Source organism: Patella vulgata, chromosome 3, assembly GCF_932274485.2.
Source record: "Patella vulgata chromosome 3, xgPatVulg1.2, whole genome shotgun sequence".
Classification (NCBI taxonomy): Eukaryota; Metazoa; Mollusca; class Gastropoda; family Patellidae; genus Patella; species Patella vulgata.
The window spans coordinates 22013579-22040048 of record NC_065881.2 but is presented as its reverse complement, the minus strand read 5'-3'; the positions used below and the strand labels follow the sequence as shown (position 1 = coordinate 22040048).

General features: G+C 31.6%; 1 protein-coding gene across 2 annotated transcripts in view; it reads left to right on the top strand.

Annotated features, from left to right (window-relative positions):
- Positions 1-26470, top strand: part of LOC126816691 (adhesion G protein-coupled receptor A3) — a 64579-nt gene that overhangs the window by 30044 nt on the left and 8065 nt on the right. For both annotated transcript variants that reach the window (XM_050543421.2, XM_050543422.2), the window contains exons 3-16: positions 6433-6504; positions 12503-12574; positions 15659-15730; positions 17831-17994; positions 19151-19695; positions 20337-20489; positions 21257-21351; positions 21937-22180; positions 22569-22764; positions 23283-23384; positions 23692-23795; positions 24165-24283; positions 25050-25235; positions 25757-25936. In XM_050543421.2, the coding sequence (XP_050399378.1) occupies positions 6433-6504; positions 12503-12574; positions 15659-15730; positions 17831-17994; positions 19151-19695; positions 20337-20489; positions 21257-21351; positions 21937-22180; positions 22569-22764; positions 23283-23384; positions 23692-23795; positions 24165-24283; positions 25050-25235; positions 25757-25936 (2304 nt within the window). The remainder of the gene's footprint in view (positions 1-6432; positions 6505-12502; positions 12575-15658; positions 15731-17830; positions 17995-19150; positions 19696-20336; positions 20490-21256; positions 21352-21936; positions 22181-22568; positions 22765-23282; positions 23385-23691; positions 23796-24164; positions 24284-25049; positions 25236-25756; positions 25937-26470) is intronic.

Below are 26470 nucleotides of genomic sequence, written 5' to 3'. Positions count from 1 at the left end.
GTTGTAAAATACAGAAAATTTTTATGATTTAATAAGAGATTTACTGCTTTTAGTGTAATAAAAAGGGTTGGTTAGATTCCTAGCGGTGTATTAACTGATGGCACGTAGGTTGTATTAGTACTACTACCATCATATAAAGTTGTAAATGATTATAGTATGATAAACTAAATTCAGGTATTTATGGATAAGATAAAATATTTCTGCTTGAGATATAATCTTAATAATTTAATACTTCTTATTCCTTAATGTAGATAATTCCCTACAATGATATGTGACTTTGTAAAATTTAATATGCTTAAATATTCAGATAGAATGGCAGATATAGACTTTTTAGGCCATACACAACAAAAAATTGTTTTGGTCCAAAATTTATTTGATTATTATCTACAACCAATCGGTCATAAATTAAAATATGGTCATCTAAAAAGTTCACATTACTTTTTGAATTCTATTGATCAAACATCGCATTAAAATCTTTTTTCTCAGTAATCATATGTTGATATCTAAACATGACTCATTTCTAACCATGAACATTGAGGCCAAGATGGTATCTAACCTGCTTCTTTCATTTTAAACTTCTAAATTACTATATCATAAGGTCTGTCATTGAGTCAACAGGCGTGGTTTTGATTCCCCAGTTGTACCTGATGAGGAGTAGAGTTGCCTGTCCAACCGCATATGGGTTTCAGGCCTTCACGTGAATAAATTCCTGGAGAGTCAAAAAAAGCTCTCCTGAAATTGGGAAAAGGGGAAATCGCTCTCCTGAGAAAGCTCTCCCGAATCTCTTGAGGAGAGCTTTGTTAGCATTTGTGATAAAGTCCATAGATTTTAATCCATTTCGAAACCAAACGGCCAGAATTGGGTCAAATAAGGTCCCGGTAAGAAACAGAGTAATTCGAAGCTCCCGTTAACTTTAATATCTGACTTCAACAAGTTCAAGTCGGTAATATTCCTGAATAGACTACTGTCTTCGTTTATTTGATTGATAAACGGATATCATCAGTCGATCGAAATTAGGATTTTTCTACTAAGGCCAAAATAAGCTGATACGACACCATGACATTTCTTCATATTTAAAACACAAATTAATGTTTTGTCTATCACGTTACTTACAATGTTTTTATTCATTCGTTGATGAAAGACAAGCGACACAATGACCACGTGACTCCCATGATTGAAATTGCATTATATAAGATAAAATTCCGCACGACTATGCCATGGCCTTAAATAAAAAGGGCAATATTTTTAAGAATAAATCCCTGTCAGCATGTGTAAAAAATAAAATTAAATAAAACTAAAACACTACTTAAAACTAAATCTTGCAATGCTGGTTTATTGACCTAATTCCAACCAATGCATGTCACGTGTTATCGGGAATCTGAAAGCATTGAAGATCTTGACGGAAATATATATTACTAATATCTGTTTCTTGGGATATCCGGTCTTCTTTTGGGGATTATTCAATGGATATTTAAATTTAACTAACAACGGGTCGGTGAAACCATAAAATGCATTATCCAATTATTATGTTCATATCTACCTAGAATTCGTACGGATCGAGAGTCGAAGGCGACAAGCAAGTAGATTGTCGATATGATATTGACAGTATTTTTCGTTACCAGTATACTGAGTATATTTTTCCTGATTATTTTCTTTGAGGGGAGTCAAATTAGACATTGAGGAGAGCTATAAAAAGCGCACCTCGACTGACATCCAGGCGCATCCAGGAGAGCGAGAGCGATCGCGCTCCTTTTACGTGAAGGCCTGGGGTTTTCTCGGGGTCCTCCGGTTTCCTCCAACTGCTAAAGACCCCTACGCGCAAGTGAATTATTGAAATAAAATTATACCATATGTTAGTCCCAAAATGACCTAGTTTGTGTCAAGTGGACGTTAAACCCCATTTCTAAAAACAAAAAGAAAGAAAAATTGCATCAAGTAGTAATTGTCTTCTAGCAACAGGTACCTATCTCTATCTCTACATCTAATATCTTTTCTCAATACAGGTAGATACATGTACATAGATTACCAACAGTTCAGTGAAACACTTCAATCTGTTTTCAGTGCACATTTATTTGAGTGAATAAATCTGAGTTAGATGAATTGTGTTTGTGTTTTTAGTGGGTTAACATCAATAAAGTATATAAATGTTTGTATAGTTAGATGAAGGATGTTAGAACCCGTAAACCTACCACTTTCTTCTTATATTATATATATAAATACATCTAATGGCCATCTTGCTCCCTGTAAACCACTTTGTTTAAATACTTATCAGTTAATTTCAAGTAGAAAAACTGGCTGCTTTGTCACTTCAGACATAGATAGTTACTTTTCATCTTTGTATGTGTGCAGCCTTTAACTTGATTTTACATGTAGGTAAAATAAAAATGAGAATTTGTTTTTGTATTTACTTGTTGTCTATAAAGATGAATGATGGAGATTAGTATTCTGTCCTTTGGTTGGGAAGTAAACTGTGGTCATACATGTACAAATGGCAACTCATTGAATGATAAAGGTCCTCCAAGCAGCTGGAATTTGGTTGCTGCCTTGGCAATGTTCTCCATCACTGTATTTGTAAACATATAGAGAAAAATAATATTTAGTGTTAAAATTTACTTCAAAAATGTGAAAGATTGTGACATTATTAAATCTATTTCTATTGAATATTAGACAATGTCATGGGGTAACCCTTAAAAACTGGTAAACTATTTCCCTTGTTGTGGTAGTTTTGTTTTAGTTTTCATTTCTTCTCAGTGATCTTAATGTTGATATATAGGAGTGGAATGAATGTGAAAAATTGTTGTCAGAATATTATCAAACAATCAATTATATACTACTATATTATGTTATTCAAGAAATGAATTCTTTTGTTACTATTGTAACAAATATATTGCTTTAATTGTTATTCTCTCTCTTGTCTTAACTATGATTATAAATTCTCTCTTAGTTATAAATATAAATCTTTCACACTATATAGGAAATACAGACCTTGACATCATTATAAATACATTCAGAGATTCCAATATAGATCAAAACTACTGCTAACCATTCTAAATACCCCATAAACAAGCAAAACTGTAAATCTTACAATATGGAATTTGAAATTAGAGTAAGGTAGCGTTGGAAAACATAAAAGTACTGAGTTTAGTGTAAAAATCTTGGTTCTAGATTTGAAAATCTTTCTGTTGAATGTGACAGGGATGAAGATAATTACATTTCCATCAAAATATCTGAAAACAAAGTTATGTCAGCTTATTCTTTGGGTGCCAATTCTGCTTTTGTCATTACATTCAAGAAGAACAAGTTTGAACTATTTTCTGACCTGCTGTAGAGTATTTCTAGTACTGGTATTGTTTTGTAAACCAGGTGATAAAGACATTGGATCTGATAAACAGACAGATGGTAAGGTAATCCCAGTTACTATTTATAGCAGGAATTCCCTCTTCACATCAGTTGTACTGAGATCAAAGGGAGATAACTGAAACGTGATCTGCCACTTTTTATGACAGGAACATAGTGAAAAAATGTGACTTATCTTCAAGAAATATACTATGTAATTAGGTGATAATTAAGTATATACATGTACATCATGTAGCACTAAATGTAGGGTAAAAAACGAATCTTATGTACAATATTTTTTTTTTTGTGATGCTGCACATCAATGTTATTCCCTTTGACAATAAGGATATAATTAGGTTGCCATTTATTTAACGATATATATAAAATGTTGAAGATTTGATTGTTTTGGAATAATAAATGATGAGATAGATATGTTTAGAATAGCAGCCCCAGTTCAATTTAAAGGAATTGGGTTGCCTAGTGCCTTGCATTGATCTTACCCCTACGGTTTAGTTTGAATCTTAAATGCTGTTTACATTACAAATATTAAGCGTGCCAGGAACGGTGTCGAGAACAGAACGTTAGATTTTTTTTGTAGGGTTAAAGTGTCAAACATAATCGTGCCATATTGAGAACCATGCCAATCTTGACCAATGGGCTTGGCACCATCCACAGTATTGGAACAGTTAATTTTCGCAGTGTGAACACTATCCGGTCTCAGAACGGTTCTCTGTACAGATTTCTGTGCATGTGTTAATATTAACTTAAACACATTCCCGTGACTGAAATTAACTTCTCTGTGAACGGTGAAATTTCTTGCATTTTATTGCGGCCTGGAACAGGTTTCGAGTACAGTATGCTTATCGTGGCCAAGTGTCAAAAATGTCAAAAAGTCCTGCTGCCATTACAAGTGATAAGTAATGAAGACATTTGGAGATATTGAAATAGAAGAAATTAAACCAGTAGTGCATAAGTGTTATAAATCTCTTTAATTTCCACTATTTTATCGGTAGTGAAGATAGAGAAATATTACTTTTAATTTGTGCCAGCTGATTATTCTGTTCATGAAGGTGGAATAAGTCAATTATATATAAATATTACTACATGATGATAAAAACACAGGCTTTAAATTCTATCCGGGTAATAAAAGTCAATGATTGATGCGAGAGGAATATGATATTTATGGTTCTGTATGCTAGAAATATTTCCATGAATATAAGATAAGATTTTATTAGACCTAATCATCCATAGAAAGACTTTTTTTGACCTAGATGAAAGGAATGTACATTTTGGTAAATGAATATTATCTTAAAGGATGTATAGCTATAATTAGGTATTATCCATAACATTTGGAATTAAAAAAACAAATTAGGATTCAATGGTGGTTCGTTTCATTCAATATTATTGTTGTTATCTTACTATGAAAATATGAGCTCCTGACAAAAAAAAGAGAAAAACTTTTTGAGTGGACTAACCGAACAGAACCGATTAGAAATTACAATAAAATATTTTAAAATTGAATGTAAATCACTTTAGAATTTAGACCCATTTTCATCTGTTTTAAGGTTTAAAAAAATAGAGCTATATGCCCTTTAATTATTGGAAATATTTTAAGACATCACATTCTTCTTTCTTGTATGGGGAACAAGTTCAATAAAAGTGTGTTTTGTCCTGACTTAGATGATAAAAGTATTTATGACTGGGTCTTAATTTAGAGCTGATATAGAAATAGAATGAAACCATGTAATATTACTAACTAGCTACATTATAGTGAAGGTGAAATTCATTTCCTGTTCATTAGTTTACCAAATTGGCCAACATTGAACAAAGGGCGTGAAAATTACGCAAAATCTTAACATAAATGGCAATGCATTATTTTGGTATGACTACAATCATGATCATTTAGTTGGTCTGACTGAACAGCGTGCTTTTATCTAAACAGAAGTAAAATTATGTATTATTATACGGTTGTGTTTTATTATGGTAAAATGGTGACATTTTCTGCTGAAGAAATATCTCCATAGGTCATTAGGACTAGGAGTCAGATACGAAAAAATCATATCCTTTTCCATAACGCTCTTGAGAATTGAATTGAACTCCTATCCATTAGAACAGATTTTAGAAACTCTATGATGAATTGTCCTTTTAGGTAATGGAGGATGAACATAATTTGAGGAGAGTTACGGTATAGGCAGCATGTCCTATTACAATAGGAAATGTAATCTTTTGAAATTCGCCCTCACACAGTTTCACACTAATACACTGGTGTTTGCTGGTGTTTCCATCAGAACAGGCTTACTGTAAATACTGTATGCATGCTGGGGTCATTGAGGGTGAAAAAGTAATTTGATCTAACCAATCAGGAAACTGGATACATCCTCTGAATCAAACACAAATAGCACAGTGGTTTACAACAATTAGTCATTTTTTAACCCCATGAAACCAAAAATTGATTTATCAAGAGACTGGAGAATAAAAATTTTTGCTTGATTAATTTCTACCAATTTTAAATGATGTCATTCCCTTTGATATATATGTACAATTTCATTTTTTGTTTTATTTTTAATTGATTTGATTTCTTTTGAAATGTCATTGATTAATTTCAGAAAACAACAAAATGCTAATAATAGCTATCAACAATATTTTTTCCATATTTTGCAATTAACAAAAAAAAAAATGATGCTATGGCATTTTGTTGTACTTTAGTAATGAATTTAATTTTAAAGAGACATTATCACTTTTACCAAGGAAGTAAATGTCTTGGGTTTAAAATTTAACTAATTATCGAATCACTAAGCATTGCCTTATTCAGAATGTCACATTTTTCTCTCGCCTTTGAAATATGTCTGAAGTGTAAATGTTCACTTGAAGCATTAGTATCTTAGAAAGAGATGCCTGTAGTAAATTGTCAAATCTAAGAAAACATCCAATTTGTTCATACAACTGATGATTATTTGACATTTTACCCAGAATAATTGGCTGCCTTTTCAAATTTTCCAGTAAGTGGGTAATTCATGTTGCAGTGAAAACTTAGGCAAAAATTTTGAATATCAAATTATTTATACTTATCTTATAGTATCATTTCATATTTTTCAGAAATGTAAGCAGTAACCATATTTCCATACTAGAACCAGGGGCATTTCAAGGTCTTTCAAATCTAAAAAAATTGTAAGTATATGTTTTGTTCTTGTTAAAAATGCATTGTAAGATTTAGATAAAGAGCTAGTCGTTCTTGCTATAATAGTTCAAAAATAGATAACGCAAAATGAACATATTGAAAGTTTCATTCAGATTACTTTATTCTGATTGAAGTTATCACTGTTTGAAGTTCTGAGTGAAATTATCACTGTTTGAAGTTTTGACAAAATGGGGCATAAATGGTTTATGATCATAGAAGTGGTACTTGTTAATCGAGACTAAGCCTCAATCCGCCATTTTAAATTATGTTCATGTTTCAATCCGCTGAAATCTACGCCACCTTTTCTAGTCTAGAGAGTTGATTATAGGCTTGTGATGTGAATAAATGTCTAAATTATAATAGTTTATGTAACATTTGAAGCCAAAATAAAGACCTGCAACAGGCAGATTTAGCTCTTGCATTGTACACGATGCATCAATGATAAGTAAAGACAGTTGACCTGTTGCTTTGATTTGAGTAACGGAACTGGTAATGATAAAGAATTGTGTCAGTTCAAATATATTTTTATACAATGACATAATGTATTCTCCTGAACAATATTGTCTTTTTATTCTTTCAATATATCAATATTAACAGCAACACAGTCTTTATATTAAATATTGTTACATTCAACTTTCCCACCCTTTCATCGTCATTTTGGCAGCATCTTGGCCTGAAGGAATAGACTTGCAGGATGAAAAATTATGCCTTCAAGAATTTACTTTTTGTCTGGTAATATTCTGAAGACATGAATGGCAGGAACTTGCAGGTGCCAACTTGCTGAATTTGATTGTTTATGGAATTTGTGTTAGATTATTCATGTTACAGTTCTACTATCTCCCACCACACTCCCATTCACAAAGGAATTTTTGTCTGGAGATATTCAGTAGACACAAATCACAAGAATGAAGATTCTGACTAACAATTCAGACAATGATTCCTTCATGGAATGATCTGGGATTATTGTGATATTTCTTTTATTTCTCTTCTGTTGACTGAGAGATGTCCTCCTCTTTCATCCCCAAAACACAATAAACAATCCAGCAGAAGTAGACACTAATATTTTTGAAGACGCCGAACCGTACGTTTCTGATTTTAAAAAAGAAAAAAACGGGCTATAAATTTGTATAAATCAGTGGATTAAGTAACATATTTTCTACCTTAAATAAATGTTGTATAGGATTTCATTATTTCAATTTGAATGTGCAAAGAAAATTCATGTAGGACAAATAGCTTCAGATTCCACTGCATTGACTAAATCTCTTTCTTATGAAAAGAAATATACAGACACATGAAAAAATATTGCCAAATTTTATAACCCTTTTTGAGATAAATAGCTTTGTTAAATTATTTCCCAATTTTCTTCCTACATTTCAACTTATTGAAATTAGAAAAATACAGACTGTCACATTGATTATATGACAATCTTATATAATTTCCTTCATAAAGAAAATGTTCAGTTACACCTTTGACCACAAGCAATAGGTTTATGTCGTGTTTGCGATAAACTAATTTCCAGTTTACCCTTAAAAGATGTATGGATATGTCAGTATTAATGGGACAGGCTATTGATAATATAGAATTAGAAGTGTATGTCCGCAACTAAATTGATGAGATTAAAAAGTGTATACATGTATGTATCCACATTGAGACAGATATATGTATTCTTTTATACCTGATACATATCTCATTTAGCTGCGATATTTATTATCCGAGAAGAGATTTCAGAAAAAAATGGTTTCTAGTCTCTGATTGTGACGAAAACTGTGTTTCTTCATGTAAATGACTTGAGTTTAGATTTCATTCCATGTCCTGTCCTCAAAAATGAAGTATAGTGGAGATGTTAAACCCCTTTCATTTCATTCAATATTTATCATTGCAAAATAAATAAAATAGCTTGCTATGTAACATGATTGTTTAAATTGTATTAATGTCCTGACTTACATGTGGTTATATATTGTAAGAGTGGGAATGCCATGTATCGGTTCTAGAATGAGACACTTTATATAAAGAGATGTGTATTGTTCTAGATTGACTGCCAAATGATTCAGAAATGACTGCATTGTTTAGTCGCTGAATTCTGTTTGAAAACAGAGAAGTAATGAAGGTGGTAGATTACAGTACAAACATAGAAGAATAGTTATCTTTCAATTGCTTTAAACCCTTGAGTGATGAAATAACATTTGTTGACCGTGTGTGTTCTCTAAGACCCCGACACTCCCCATGTTTAACATTCACAGAAAAATGTTCAGGAGATTTATTTTGGTTCTCAAGAAATTAAATATTTATGTCATCTGGCTTGCATTGAATTACATTTTGGTGTTTGATATTTAAACTATGTCCTTCAAATCCTATGCAGATGGGTGGACATCTTAACCACTTGAGTAGCTTGAAACGAAAACCTGGAAAGTAGACAAAAATGTCAACTTTGAGCAGGCATAATAGTTTGATAAATCTTCATATAACTTGAGGTTTATATTAGACGATGAATCAAGGATGCTGCACATGTTATTATCACAGTTCAGATTATTGTCTGAGATGAAGTTGGTGTCGACTGTCTAGAACATGCATCTCATATTAAACAGTACATGTACTGTCTGTCTAGCAAAGATCAAGGACACAGTTCAAGCAGTGTTGGCTCCATACACCATTTTTGGCCTAAGAGGTACAAACCATAAAGGATGTGCCTTCTCTTGCCAGAACACCTTATACCATTTGCTTGCAAAGAGAGGACCTGTTGCACTTGGTACAAAGTTCATGTAGATAGCAGCTGTGGATTAACTTTGACATTTGTCTGTATTTTATTATGCAGTTTTTCTACATTGACTATTAGTTTTTAAGAAACATCCCAGTACATGACAAAAACATTTGGTGAAAATATAACTTGGCAAAGGGAATACTTGATGCAATGCAATAGGTTATGTAATCTCTCGAATATTGTATTTGTCTGTTTAATATCAAGTAAGTATGACATCTTTTACCTGAGATTAAAGGTGTGGTATAAGTGATAAGTCTGTGAACAGGTAAAGGTGTATTGTATCATGTTTAGAGTAAGAACATGGCTGGTGATAAGGTACCAGATGGTGTATGTTGTAATGATAGCTACAGCTGTATTGTATCTTATAACTAAGACTAAACATCTAACATAACAGTATATAACTTTATCTTCTATATAACTTACATGTCTGAGCTTCCTCTAATTGGCTACTTTCAATCTGTTTGTTTACAAAAAATAAAGATTTACCTGTCACAATAAGCAAAAAGGTAAAAGGTAAAAAAAGAAAAGGGAAGTATTCCATGTAATTAGTGAATGTAATCAGTAAGGCCTGTACAGAGTGTTTCTTACATTTCCTAAAACACTCTAAATTAAAGGTCTGCAAGTCCGCAATTCTCAATATATATATATGTGGTTTACAAGTTTAGTGTGGCAACACCTATCTTTCCCAGAACTCTAGGTGTACAAGTGTACTAGCTGGTGATGACTGTCATCTTTGCCAAACACTAGATCCACATGTTTACCATGATACCTCTTGCACATTCATTCCAAAACAAAAGGTTTGCATCCTGCTTGGCACATCTTGTCAAACAACTGCTGGGTACCTCTTATCATTCATAAAAGTCTACTGTCTGATTGGTACCTCTTATTATTCCCATAACAATGTCTACAGTCTGCTTGCTACCTCTTTTCATTCCCATAACACTAAGCTCAGAGTTAAGCTCAAAATAAAGTCCGGTCAGTGCTTGTAAAATTCCTCGAAATCGAGACATTCTGCATGTTACCTCTTATCATGCCCATAACACCAAGTCTGCAGCCTACTTATCTTTTACCATTACGTAACACTATGTCTACAGTCTGTTTGCTACCTCTTATCAATCCCATAACACTAACTTTACAGTCTGATTGCTATATCTCTTATCAATCCCATAACACTAAGTCTACAGTCTGATTGCTATCTCTTATCAATCCCATAACACTAACTCTACAGTCAGATTGCTATCTCTCTTATCAATCCTGTAACACTATGTCTACAATCTGTTTGCTGCCTCTCTCTTATCATTCTCATAACACTAACTGTACAGTCTGATTGCTATCTCTTATCAATCCCATAACACTATGTCTACAGTCTGATTGCTATCTCTTATCAATCCCATAACACTAAGTCTACAGTCTGATTGATATCTCTCTTATCATTCCCATGACAATAAATCTACAGTCTGCGTGTTACCTCTAATCATTCCCATAATACTAAATCTACAGTCTGTGTGCTACCTCTCATCATTCCCGTAACACTTAAGTCTACAGTATGCTTTGTAGTTGCTACTGCTTATCATTCCCATAACACTAAACCCAGAGTTAAGCTCAAAATAAAGTCTTGTCAATGTTTAAAAACAGTTTGTAAGATTCCTAGAAATCGAGACATGGTGGGTACTTTTAGTATTACTATTGTATGATCTTACTTAAAAGTTTTTCAAGTACTTAAGGGTTCATTTATTAAAAGACGAAATTGTACCTCTATAAAGAATGATGGGGCCCTTCAAGATTTATGAACTATGTGGAAAATGTCCAAGAGGAGTGAAGTATAATGAAGATGAGATAGCTAAACTTAGATTAAAATCACACAATAAGAATAAAATAACACTAAGATTTCTGGTTCTGCTTAACTAAATAACTTGAAAGATGAAAGCTCTGGTAATTTGAATATTAAAGCAGCTCTCTGTTCTTTTGATATAAAGATGATGCTAATCTCATCTCAACTGTCCCTTGATGTTTGAGCTGATGTGTTATCAGAGCACCCTGTTCATTTAAAATGCATGAAATGAGAATACAAGGCAAAACAAGCTTATGTTTGTCCCATCATATTATATCTGGAATTTGTAAAAGTTATAAAACCGGAACAGGGTTTACCAAGTACGATAAATGTGATTTTATTAAAAAAAAAAAATAAAAAAAATGATGAAACAAATTTGATATTCTCTAAAAAAATGAATTTTTCCACTAATTTGACATCCAAATCTTACAAAATTTCTTTGTTTAATCCATGGAATCATTTTTCTGAAATTGATGAATTGCTTCAGTTGTATCTATAGTACAACTACAAGTAAAAATATGTTGCTATAACCATCTACATTTCCGTCATAAACTGAGAAGTGGTATCAGATATTCTAGAAAGTAAGCATATGCTATCTCATCACTACTTATAGCTAAATGATTGATGGTTTGTACCATGATTATTATTCAAGTCCCTTTTGGATTTTCTCCGGGTTATCCGGTTTCCTCCCACTGCTAAAGACCCTTATGCGCAAGCGAATTATGGAAATAAAAATGAACCATATGTTAGTCCAGAAATGACCTAGTTTGTGTGGAGTGGTGTGAAATCCCATCTCTCTCTCTCTCTCTCTCTCTCTCTCTCTCTTATTCATCTATTGCATATGTTTACAGTAAGTGAAGAAAATATTTTTGATGTATGGAGGAATTTATAACTGAGTTTATGCACTGACTGTGTAATACATTTCAAAATGTTATCATGTGCCCACATAAAAAGAATTCATAACTTTTTTTTTTTTTAACTTAAACTTAAAAAAACCCAAAAAGCTTTATTCTTTGATAATGTTTTTGAGTGAAAATAAATACATAATTATTACCTTGGAATGTTAAATAATGTTACAAGTGTCAAGGGTTATTGCACTATTCTCACACTAAATTATGAGCAGTGTTTAGTTAGTGCAAAAGGTTCTATACTGTTTTATTTTTGTACATAAAAATAACATTTTGGAAGATAATAAATAGTAATGAAATAAAGTTATTGCACAGAACCAAAGTTTAGTGCAGAATTGATATTTTCTCAACAGATTTCCCTTACTACCAGTATACTACCCGTATATGGAATTGTCCCAGAATTCTGACTACATGGACATGCTCAGCAGCTCTAGTCCTTACATACAGTATCTTTATGAGTCCTATATCTATTTAATAATTATATTTTTCAGAGATCTTTCCAACAACAAGATCGGAACGATCAACAGTTCCATGTTTACAGGATTACCAAAGTTAGAGAAACTGTAAGTTCACTGTTTATTATTTTAATTTATTTCAGATATTGTATAACATTAAATTTCAACTGCAAAGATATACAATTTAAACTAGAGAAAGACTACTAATAGAAACACTATTTATCACTTTATTAAATAATATCAATAGATCAAGAGTTTCGAGACCCATGTCAGTTAATTTGTACATAATTTCAAACAATATAAAGAGAGGAAATTTTTTTCCAATTCATGTTGATACATTAACAGAATAATAAAAAGAAAACTGTACAATTTGCATGATCTTAAAAACAAATTTTATAATACATCTTTCTTTTTTTATAGAGAATTTTGATTAAAATTACACTCAGTACACTGAGGATGTTCAGTTATAATTTAAAATTATTCTGATCATGAGTGTCATAATAAAATCTAGGTTAAATCTCTCTTCTGCTTAAAGAGGCGAACACATTAATATTAATAAAGTATGGGATTGGATAATTTCCACTAACCTAAATTTAAAACTAGGATTTTATTAGTTTTGTAAAATGACAATGTGTGTTCGTTCAAAATTTTACATGATTAGATTAGGCGAAACATATTGTTAATTGTTTTAGTAAAAAATGAACCGAAACATATTTAACAAATGTGTTGTTAATTTTTGGAAATAAAAATTTAATCATATAAAGCCTGCCCCATCTAATTGAAATAACACATCCGTTCTACCCAAGTCAGTATTTTACTTTCATCAAAATCATACAGGAATATACCATAATGGACAGTGCAGTCCAACTGCTATACAAAATATAGAATGTGGTAGCAAACCCCTTTATTATGATGTAACAGAAAAAGTTGAACCTGAATATCTAGATGAATAAAATGATTAACTACATAATATGCCAATGTATGTAAGATATGTTACTTTTAAACCTGAGGTTCTAATTAAGTAAAACATTGATTATAGGATTTAAATTACCACGTAAATATAAATTTGTTTTGTGAAACAATAAATGGCTTTTTAATGTAACAACAAATTTCGGGAGAAATCTTTCTTTATGCCATTATGGCTGACACTTATGGAAATTTAAGTTATCACGCAATACATCCAGGGAAGATAAAAATATTAATATTATATTATGCAAACTGTTTGACAAATTGCTTTTTAATCAAGAATATGTTGAGTCAATTGTCCCCAAATCCCCAAGATAATCTTGAAAACAATCTAAATTAAATGCTTTCATTTATTGTTTGTCTCAAGAAAGAGAATGTCTAAATGGATCTTTAAAAGACTGATAGAATTGTTATCTGAGGTGAACTTTCCTAATGGAAAAAAAAAGAAAAAATTCTTTGTGTGTAACTTTTAGATGAAATCTTTTTTAAAATGAGTAAAACACGAGAAGTATCATATATTTTTACAGATAATTATTTCCATTCATTGAATTAACTAAGTCATAGAAATTTGGATGATTTCCAATTTGATTATACCTTACAGTACTAGAGGAGTTTGAAGTTAAACCCTAATCTTGTTTTTCTAAATGTTTTTGGAGCTTTTAATCATAATCCTAAATGATGTATTTTTGGAATTTTTCTCTGGGATTCTTGTTATGATATAAAAGCAATGTGTTTGGCAGTTTTTCTTCACTTAATTTACAGTTAACAAAATTGTATTTGTTAAAAGATTTATCTTGAAATAAACAAAGAAAAAATGAGTTAGAAAACCGGACTGAATCTTATTATGGAGTGATTCATAGTCAAGGGATTAAGACTGATGAGCCATTTGCAATCGATAATTTAATTGGCCAAATGTAAACTGTGCATTTGCAACATGTAATTCAATTGGGCCAAGTGCAAACTGAATAATTGTAAGGGAGAATTTAATTGGCTTATTGTAGATTGATCAATCAGTTTGAAAGATTTACGAGATTAAATTAAAATTGGTGAAACGTGGCATGTGTCATTTATCATCCCCTGGATTTCAAAATTCATGAAATTTGTTTTTAATGATGTAAATATTTTCTTTCATCTGGTGTTTTATTTGGATACGGTATTAATTTCAAGTCTGTTTGCTCAGGTTAAGATTTAATCATGATTAAAAGTCAGAAGAGTTACACATGTATGTCTTAGAAAAAAGTAGAACTTTTAACAATCAATACACTTTGTAAGATAGACCACCTCCCATTCTGTATTTAAAATGTTGTCTTCTGTAACTTACAGGTTACGTTCCATTATTGTGTAGGTTTTTTCGATTTTTCTTTAGTTGTTGTGTAAGGTACAGTCCTCCTGCTCTTGGAAACAATGTACATATCTATATGAAAACATCATCAGAAAATATGTACATTTATAGATGTGCACAAATTCAAGGCACCATAATACACTGTAAAGAGTTAGGTTTTTATTTTGAACTTGAGATTTTCTGGAATGGAATGTTCCATGACAACAAATTATACAAAACAGGCACTATGTGAACAAACGATCTGTATCCAGCTGATTTATGTTTTAGAACGGAGTACAAGTCCTAATTGTAGAAGTTATTTTAGATAAGGAGGCTCTTTTCTATGTAAACACTAGGAGGTATATTCTTAATTTGATTACTTTTTTAATAACGAAATTGGTAGTGCAATTAGCTGTTGGAATTCATAGAAGAGTGGACAGGAAGTCACTACCTGGGTAAAATTGTCCCCCTCACAAATTACTCAATATATGTTTATCGAAAAAAGATATAGGTAAAGTGTTAAAGAGATTTTAAAGCTCCATATAACAAACTTTAAAGGATAAAATCTAATTCTGATTGGCAGGCTTCATTGTTAGTTGATTTACAATCTAAATATTATTTGTGTGCAGATTAGGGTTATCTGTCGGAAAAAAACCCCTTACATAGCCATAGAATGCAATGCATATCATTGCTCTAGGAATATTGTTTGCTCTTCGTATTAAAGAATCGAATACTAGAATTTTTAAAACTGAAGCTTTCATAGAATTCATCTATCAATGTCACACATGATTGTTTACATAGATTATGCATTTTATCTGCATTATATCTCGCATCTTATGTAATTGATTAATTAAACAACAGTTGAATAGATTTTTATAAACTAATATTTACTTATTTATTTACAGATCGTTAGCTGACAACAGAATCAACACCATACCTGAAGGAACGTTTAACGATTTAACGTCTTTACGAAGAGTGTGAGTATTATTGACATTACATGTTCACAACAATAGATTATTATCATGTCAGCATCATTATCAATATAATCATACACTGACAACAATCTGACACGCATTTACAGCTTTTACTAAAAATATTTTTAATTTAATAATTGTTGAGTGTTCATTGTAAATTGTTTGATTAAATGTGACAATCATTATATGGATTTATGCTGCTCAAATAAAAAATTTATGAACGTTCGAAAATAAATGGATTAAAATTATATCATGGATATAAAACTGCCGATGAGAAATTTCTTTGTATGCCAGATTTTATTAAAGGAATAATTCCTTTACAAAAGCATGAATAATGAATGCAAAAAAATATGCTTCATATGCAAGCATATTTAAAGATTCAAACATAAGTCAGTAATTAATTAATTGCATTGCTTTTTATATGCCCACATTGAAATGTGGACGTATATTGCCGTCGCCCCCGTCCGTCCGTCTGTCGGTCCGTCCGTCCGTCCGTCCATCGTCCACAATTTCTTGTGAACGCTCTAACGCCAAAAGTTATCATCCAATTGTTTTAAAATTGATATATGTTGTTTACATTAGTGAGATGAAGAAGCCTATTTAATTTTAACAATTTCCGTTTATTATGTCTAGAGTTATGGCCCTTGTTTCACTTTGTTGAACCTTGTGAACGCTCTAACGCCAAAAATTATCATCCGATCTTTCTGAAATTTATATGCATTATTTAGATTACTGAAACGAAGAAGCCTATTGAATTTCAACAATTTCTGTTTATTACGTCTAGAGTTATGGCCCTTGTTTCACTTTATTGAACCTTGTGAACGCTCTAACTCCCAAAGTTATCGTCCAATCTTTCTGAAATTTACATGCATTATTTAAACTGGTGAAACGAAGAAGCGTATTGAATTTCAGCAATTTCCGTTTATTATGTCTAGAGTTATGGCCCTTGTTTCACTTTATTGAACCTTGTGAACGCTCCAATGTCAAAAGTTATCATCCGATCTTTCTGAAATTTATATGCATTATTTAGGTTAGTGAAGCGAAGAAGCCTATTGAATTTCAGCAATTTCAATTTATTACGTCTAGAGTTTTGGTCCTTGTTTCACTTTATTGATCCTTGTGAACGCTACAACGCCAAAAGTTATCATTCGATCTTTGTTAAATTTATATGCATTATTTAGATTAGTGAAACGGAGAAGCCTATTGAATTTCAGCCATTTCAGTTTATTACGTCTAGAGTTATGGCCCTTGTTTCACTTTATTGATCCTTGTGAATGCTCTAACGCAAAAAGTTATCACCCGATCTTTGTGAAATTTATATGCATGATTTAAATTAGCGAAACAAAAAAGCTTATTGAATTTCAGCAATTTACATTAATTACTTCTAGAGTTATTGTCCTTGTTTCACTTTGTTTAACCTTGATAATGCTCGATGATGATAGTTATCATCAGATATGTATGAAATTTATATGCATCATTTAAATTTGTGAAACAGGTCTATTGAATATCAGCAATTTCCGTCAATAATTTCTAGAGTTATGGTGATTGTGAACGTTTGAATGACAAAAGTGATCATGTGATCTTTATGAAATTTATATGCATTATTTAAATTAGTAAAACGAAAAAGCCTGTCAAATTTCAACAATTTCTGTAGATTACTTCCAGAGTTGAGACCCTTTTTTCAGTTTGTAGAACCTTGTAAACCCTCAAACGACAAAATTTATAATCTGATCTGTATGGAACTGTCTTGTAAAGACCCCCAATTACGTACAAAGGAATAAATATGCGACAACCCTTGACGACCGCTGGGACGATTTAGCTGCTGTGGGGGTATGTTTTGTTGCCTGGCAACCTATCTTTACAATAAATTAATAAAGAAAAAGAATATAGTGCACAAAGCGAGCTGAAATAAAATAAGAAAACAAGAAAAAATATAGTGCACGATAAAATAAAGAAAAATAGTGTACAAATTGAACTAATAAAACAAGAAAATACTATACAATTTAAAACAAACTAATGATAGAAACATAAAAAGTCTGCACCAAGTCAACTAATCCAATAAAGTTTTACATTTATCGTACTTGCTAATTTTTTTTTTTTTAGTGACTTTGGATCAGATTTTCTACGATGTGATTGTCATTTACGATGGATGGTAAAATGGTCTAAAAGTAAACAAGTGCGAATCCCATCATCAACAGTTTGTGCCTTGCCAAAAGCAATGAAAGGAAGAATATTTAGTAAATTAAAAAAAGTGGATCTTCACTGTGGTAAGTAAATTCTATTTCTAATGATTAATACATGACTAATAATGAATTGAAAATATCTGGCAGTAATGACATAAAGGAAGTAATGGGGTTTAACATGTATTCAATTAGGTAATTTTAGTACATCTTGATTTTGTTTTAATGCATAGGCTTAAACTATTATTAATTAACAAGCAGGCCATTGCTCTCAATTAGGTTTTACTATATGGATTTCCTCTGAACTTAAAAAGAAGCCAAACCAAAGCTGTTTTATACTTTCTCATTAAAATACAAAATTACACTTGCAATACAATTTTAGTGATAAGTCCCCAAATGCCTGTATAGCTACATGTATGTCTTCTGTATACTTGCATAAGTTATAGTGGTAAGACTAAGTGTGCATCGATATTACCCAGTTACTTGTGTACAATTCAACAGTGGAATTTTTTAAATAAGTGACCTCATTAAACAAATCTAGCGATTACTTTTTATGCAAACTATTTTGAAGTCTGGATGCATCATTTTAGAGGCGGGTTGGATGGCTGAATGGTTAGCGTGCGCACGCTGTATCATAAAGTCTGTCATTGAGTCGACTGGCGTGGTTTCGAATCCCCGGTTGTACGTGACAAGGAGTAGGGTCGCCTGTCCAACCTCATGGGTTTTCCCCGGGTCCTCCGGTTTCCTCCCACTGCTAAAGACCCCTACGCGCAAGCGAATTAATGAAATAAAATTAACCATATGTTAGTCCCGAAATGACCTAGTTTGTGTCGAGTGGACGTTAAACCCCATTTCTCTCTCTCTCTCTCTTGCATCATTTTAGTGCTATAGGAATCACTTGCAAACTACAATGTTTATTGTGAAAGTTGAATCTCAACAAATAGGAATATCAATCAAAAATGGTTCAATTCAGTATTTACAAAGTTATGATCAATTGAAATTTGATTGATCTGTGCTGCTTACTATAACAAGTCGTAGCCTCCACATTTTATTGGATAGTGCAGAAATCTGTTTGGCATAAACCGAGAGAAATTTGATGTTTTAACAAAAATTCAAAAGACGCATCAAGCTTTTGATTATACTTTTATTTCCGAGTTCACTGCAGTTATGACTTATATGACAAAAAGTACCACTTACAATAGAATTATGTAATTGATAATATTGTCAATTATTTCTTTTACAGATCATGATTTACAGCTTCCATATTTTGAAATTACTCCAAGTCACAGTCAGGTTGTATTTGAAGGAGATAAACTTCCATTTGAGTGTAGTGCTTCCGTTCTTCATAGTAGAACTAACATCACATGGTTGCGAGGAACGATTCCTGTCACATCCAATAAAACGGCTGGAATTTTCGTGCATACCCAGTATACTCCAGACAAAACCAGGATAACTCACTCTTTGGCCATCAAAAATCTGGACAAATCGCACAGTGGACAGTGGTATTGTCAGGTGTCAACGCCTCAAGGAAAAGTTTCCCAAGGAGTAAATATTAGTGTCATATCTAATCAGGCTGTGTATTGTCCAGAGGTCATCAAGGTTACAAACAAGGGGAACTACTCTTGGGAGAAAACTGTTGCTGGTATCGAGGTCAGTCAGCCATGTAAATCACCAAAAACAAAGTTAGCGAAATATCAGTGTAATAGATTTGGATATTGGGAAGATTTGGACGTATCCCAGTGTTCGTATATGAGTGAAATGACCAGACAACTAGAAAGATTAGCCTCAGTAAGTTCAATATAAAGAATTATTTTATGGCAGAAATAATTTAAATTCATCAGTACTACAATTTGCAAATGTTTGTTTATAACTTGAACGCCTCAAATGTATGATGCCTAATTCAATCCAATTGTTTTCAACAATGAGTTAAGATTTCATCTAATATTACTAGAAATTTCTTATCCGATTGTTAACATTTACAATAAGTCCTCACTATAGTGTGCGTCGCTATAACATTGGTGTATGTACAGTGTTATTGTGAAGCAAAGACACTGTATATTCAAATTAATTACATAATGGTTTTTGTGATGGATAAATCTGAAAGGTCATTAACCTGATGTTCTTACTTCTAAAATTGGTTGAAACTACAACTTTTACTGATTTATATAAGACATTTTTCTTGTTTTGGTATAGCGTATCCGCTAAATAAAATACTGGTTGAATCAAATTTACATAAGATTATATATAACCCAAATCATTGAAAAAAGAATAGAATTTTATGAGTTAATTGAATCAACATTTATATTCAGATGTATTTGTTTTTTGTTATTTATTGGTAAAAATGATTTATGTAAATATTGTTGAAAAAAGAATATGAAAAATTTATTCATGGATCTATCTATGTAATTATTTTTTTTTTTTTTTTCTAGGTTGATTTTAATACTACTGATATCTATGATTACTTAGCCGATCTTGAGAAAATCTTCACAATTCCCAAACCTAGAATTTTTGGGGTAATGGATGTTGTCTTCCTGGCAAGAATAGTAGAAAAACTACAAGATCATTTATCTGTCAGTTCAGAGGTAAATTTAATAATAAAAAAAAAATATACACACAATGTTCTTAAAGTTTTGATAAAATATAATAAATATTCAGACATTCTAATCAGGATTTTCTAGCCTCGTTTCCCCTTCTCAGTGGTACAGAATGTATGGCCTGGCAGAAAGAAATAATCTAGTCGTTCAGATTGGATGAAAAACCCATGTCCACTCGTTGTCGTGCATGTGATAGAACTCTTGGAAGTTGATAAAGAGTAGGCAGAAATGCCGTTGTCTGGGCAAAATTTGCCTCATTGCCCACTTCGTGATGTATGCCAGTTAGTGCTGGCATGATATATCGATGTATCACAATTCACATTCTCATAATTCGTGGAAAGCTCAATCGATGTATTGCGACTCTTTTTATATGATTTTTTGTCGCTTCAGTAAGTAAGCTGTCACTCTTAATTATCCACATCACACATTATCCATAGGTACTTAAACACTCTTAAATTCTTTTGGTACTTCAATATGATATCATCGTGATAAAAATTATCGCGAGTTTTATTTTTTCGACATCGACAGGACTAAAAATATCTATTATTCATTTATCCTGTTGTTTTCTTGGTAAATATTGACCTGGTTTATGAATCATGATACGAATTGTATCGTAGCACCTGAATCACAGTACGTCTCATATTGTGACTCTAGTGGCAATATCTAGCACTAGTACATGTATGCCTGTTTTTTTTAGCTTGTATTTCATATCATAAAATTTAAATTCGTATATATTGGTATTTGTTTTTTTATAGATATCTCAGATTATAGTGAGTAAAGTGAGTAGTATCAGTTCATTAGAAACTTCTGTTTTACGTAGTGCTCAATTACAAGAACAAGCTTCTACCAGGTAATTTATCATTTTATATCTAGATAATTCCTAAATATAAAATCTCTACGACACGGTCCTATACGTTCACTCCAGAGCATTTGCTTCAAAAGATTGAGAGCTTGTGACTTCTTGACTTATTTTGTTAAGTTCAGCTGATTTGGAAGAAATTTTGCTCAAAGATATGACTATTTTTTTTCTAGCATTATCTCCTTTCCATTAATATATTTTACTCATTAAAACTATGAATTTAACTGTATTTTTTGAGTCTGAAAGTGAAATTCCCTGCAAATATTACTCAAACCACAGAGCTCTACTTCATTCAGTTGATCTTGTTGTACACATTGAAAGATTTAAGACAAATTGGAATATAGGGGACATTAATCAGTAGTTGCCATGATTCATGGGAAAGGTTTTCTTGGGCTATCAAATTTTAAAGATTTAAAGAATGAGTTCTTGAAATATTCCTTTCTCAGTGTATGGTCTCTGCTTTATTTATCTTTGTCAGTGTATAATTCCTGCTTTTATTTATCTTTGTCAGTGTATAATCCCTGCTTTTATTTATCTTTGTCAGTGTATAATCCCTGCTTTTATTTATCTTTTCAGGTTTGTTCGTGTTCTACAGAATATTTCTAATATGGTGGAGATTGAACCACCAAATAAGGAATGGTCCAAATATTCACGGAACATTGCCATCATGGTGTTACAGGAACCACGAGCAAATCCATCGCGTATACAATGTAGTCTGCGAAAGTTAAGAAACATCAAAAAACGTAAAAATAACACCAACAATCCATTTGCATGCAGTCGTCTTAGTAATGATACAGAAATTCCTCTTAAACCAGAGAAGGTGAGATAACTTTGTGTTAAAATGATTGATAGTACAAAATAAACTTGATGTACTATATCACAGTTTTCTTCTAGATACACTGTCCACATCATCCTTCCTTATGTGGAAGTGTATGTATAGTACAGCCACTTCACAAACATATATAATACCAAGAAGAGTGAGGTCATTGTGTGTCATTTTACAGGTGGATTTGACCACAAAACCAGGTTTGACATTAGAATTGTCATTCTTTAAAAAAATAAATTGTTGAATAAAATAACAAACAGAAATTTAGAAGACAAACCTGCAGATAAGGCACAGATATTACAAGTAAAAAAGAATAAAGTGAATTAGAGGTTAAATTCTAGAGTCAGATATTTGAAATATGTTTTATTCTCCTTTCTTTTAGAATTCCAAGCTGTCTGTCATACTACCTCCAACTTTATTTAACGATGCTGGTCTGTATTATGAAGAATCACCAAAAATACAAATCATTGTTTATCGTGATGGTTCTCTCTTCCCATCAACTACTTCTCTACGCGGTGATCCAGTGTTTGGTGACAAGAATTGGTCAGTGGCATCAAATGTGGTAACTGTTTCTGTTGGTAAGTTATATCAAATTTAACAGCACACTCAGATTTTACAGTTAATAATCATTTAATATTTTATTAGCTTGCATAATTCATTTTTGCTCCAAAACTTTTTCATTTGTTTGTTTAATAATTACAATGTTTGTATTTTAATTTAATTTAAACAGAATAATAAATTGATATTGCTACCTTATAAACTGATATAAATGTAAAACATGTCATTGATCAGTCGTAGGTATAATTTCACAGTACATTTTACCCAAATTGAACACCAGACTTTGTATTTTTACGCATTGGCCAAGAAAGATCCTCAGAATTTTCTAGTCTGATTTCCTTTGTCAATGGTGCAGGACACACAGGGCCTGGCAAGGAAATTTATTGTTTGAATGTGACAAAAACAAGGTTCTTTCATTTTCTTGAAAGTTGGAGTTAATTTGCTAGAGGCAAAATCTATGGACAGGTGATATGATTTCTTGTATTAATTTATGGTTCCTGATTTATTTGTTGTTTCCATGTGTTTATTTTTATTTCAGGTCATCCTGTATTAAATTTATCTGAACCAGCTATTCTGTATTTTGAAGTTGCTCGTACTAGAAAACCTCTGGCAGCAGCTTACTGGGATTTTGATGCTAATGGTAAGAATTAATAGTTCATATTTACCAAAATCTGTCAAGAATATTAAGATTTACTATTATTTCCAGTGTTTCCTACTATCTGTAAAGTTAATATGAAAAATTCTTAAATGAGTTAATGCATGATTAGCCTTATTTAACTATTTAATGATACTGGGGATATTATGACAGTTTATTATCTTCAGCATATAGTGGTTTAATTTGTCTATTCTGTAAACAAATGCAAAGCTCTCTAAGGCGCTTCTATCTGTGGTCGCCAGTTAGTATTTATTATGATGTTGACCATCATTTATACTATTTATTTTATCAGGTGGATTAGGTGATTGGAGAAGTGATGGATGTGATATTATTTCTACAGTAGGAAATCTAACAACTGTATATTGTTATCATCTAGCTACTTTTACTTTACTACAGGTAAATTACACTACTTTCACTTTACTATAGGTATATCATTCTACTTTTAATTTATGTTTGGAAATTCATTTGGAATTTGTTGTAGTCCTATGTGATCCTTTTTAAAAAAAATTACCATGAGCTGTTTGAATTAAGAGGTGTTACACTCTTTGAATGTGATTGTTTGATGGCATATTTTGATTGTATTTTGGATATAATTTTTCTAGGCCAATATTTGATTGTTTTTGTATGACCATCACCTCTGTTTTCCATTGCTAATCTTCCTCGTTAACAAAACAGAGGCTACAATAATCCATATATGTTTTTGTCCTCCACCTTTAGAAGAAAGCAGGGGACTATGTTTTAATAATTGTGATAAATGTTTTACAGGATGATACTGAATATATTATTAGAGAATCATTTGTAATGGAACCTGTTATTTATGTAGGAAGTTGTCTGTGTATGTTATGTATGATGGTTGTCATTATAACTTACATCACATGTTTTAGGTAAGATTATAACTTACATCACATGTTTTATGTTAGATTATCACTTGTTTTAGGTAAGATTATAACTTACATCACATGTTTTAGGTTAGATTATAACTTACATCACATGTTTTAGGTAAGATTATAACTTATATCAGATGTTTTATAACATACATCACTTGTTTTAGGTAAGATTATAACTTACATCACATGTTTTAGGTTAGATTATAACTTACATCACATGTTTTAGGTAAGATTATAACTTACATCACGTTTTATAACATATATCACATGTTTTATAACATATATCACATGTTTTATAACATATATCACATGTTTTAGGGAAGATTATAACTTACATCACATGATTTATGTAAGATTATAACTTACATCACATGTTTTATGTTAGATTATCACTTGTTTTATGTAAGATTATAACTTACATCACATGTTTTAGTTAAGATTATAACTTATATCACATGTTTTAGGTAATGCTATTTTGCAATAAATCAAAATAGCTATACATGCTTGTAAAATATAAATTACAAAATTGTTACCACGTAGATAATGTGTCTTCTCTTGACAGCAATTGTCGTAAACTGAAATATTTTTATGCTTAAAATACATAAATAGCATATAACTTGATGGAGGAAATATTAAGCAGTTTTCCATCATAATGTACAAACATGTATAGCATATTGCCCAGGTTCTTATACTGCTGAAATTTGATAACCCTAAATGAACTTTCAGAAAATAAAATAATTGATGAACTTGTTATATTTTTCAGAGTAATCTATATACCAAAGAAGTTAAAACACTCTGTTATAAATATATGTATTAGTGTACATCTATTAATCGTGGCCTTTACCCTGGGTATAAATCGTACTGATCTAGAATTAGCATGTCAAATAGCTGGTATATGTATACATTATCTAACATTATGTGCAGTCTTCTGGATAACCATTACTTCCAAGTAAGTCACTGTCTTTTATACTACTTATAAAAAATAAATTCTTTGTCATCAGTGAACCCAACTTTTCACATCGATCATATGATGATAAATCTCAGTGCTTTAGATTAAAACAGTTCTTTACCTACATTTTTATACTTATAATGTGCTTTGATTTAACTCAAACATTAATAGACTGAATTCATCTCAGTTGTCGTTGAGTTGACAGTACACATTTCAGTGCTTTAAATTAAAACAGTTTCCCCACCTAATTTACAGCGCTTATTGTATGATGTGACTCGAGTCAAACATTGAACAACCCATTGAGGGTTTCGAGCAGTTTTGATGAAAATAAATTTGTCCACATGAATTCATGTCGGTCGTCGGTAGTAGTCTATTCAGTAGACATTTTTTTTTTTTTTTTTTTTCAAGCTTCCAATGTAGCACCTCTTATCTTTTTGATATATGCATTTACAAAATAATAAAGTCCTAAAAAATTATATTTTTTGACTTTCATTTATATGTATATTAACTATATTTTACAGCAATATGTATAAAAAGTTTACCAAAGCTGAAAAACCACCTGAACCACCCCCGGAACTGATCAACATGCCCCTCCCCCCGAAACCTATTTTACGATTTTATTTCTTGGGGTGGGGTGTGCCTATTATAATATGTGGAATTACGGCAGCAGTTAATTTTAATCATTATTTAGGAATTGATTAGTAAGTTATACTTTTATCTTTATATTGTACATATGACTAATTATTAACACTGTCTAATAGAGACTACATTTTTGGGACAATATATAATTTTTCACAGCTGAATAAATGTTAAACTTGTACTCATTAATTATTTAAAATCAAATTAAGATCAAATCAAGATTAATGATAAGTAATATCCAGGCTTGAAGGCAGGTTGGATGGCCGAATGGTTAGCACGTTTGCGCTGTATCATAAGGCCTATCATTGAGTCAACTGGCGTGGTTTCGAATACCAGGTTGTACGTGACAAGGAGTAGGGTTTTCTCCGGGTCCTCCGGTTTCCTGCCACTGCTAAAGACCCCTATGCGCAAGCGAATTATTGAAATAAAATTAAACCATATGTTAGTCCCGAAATGGCCTAGTTTGTGTTAAACCCCATCTCTCTCTCTCTCTCTCTCTCTCTCTCCCTCTCCCCAGGCTTGAATGCAATTTGATTTAAAAAAACAACAAAACATCCACATGATTTTACCCAATGCATAGGTGGCAATGGATTATT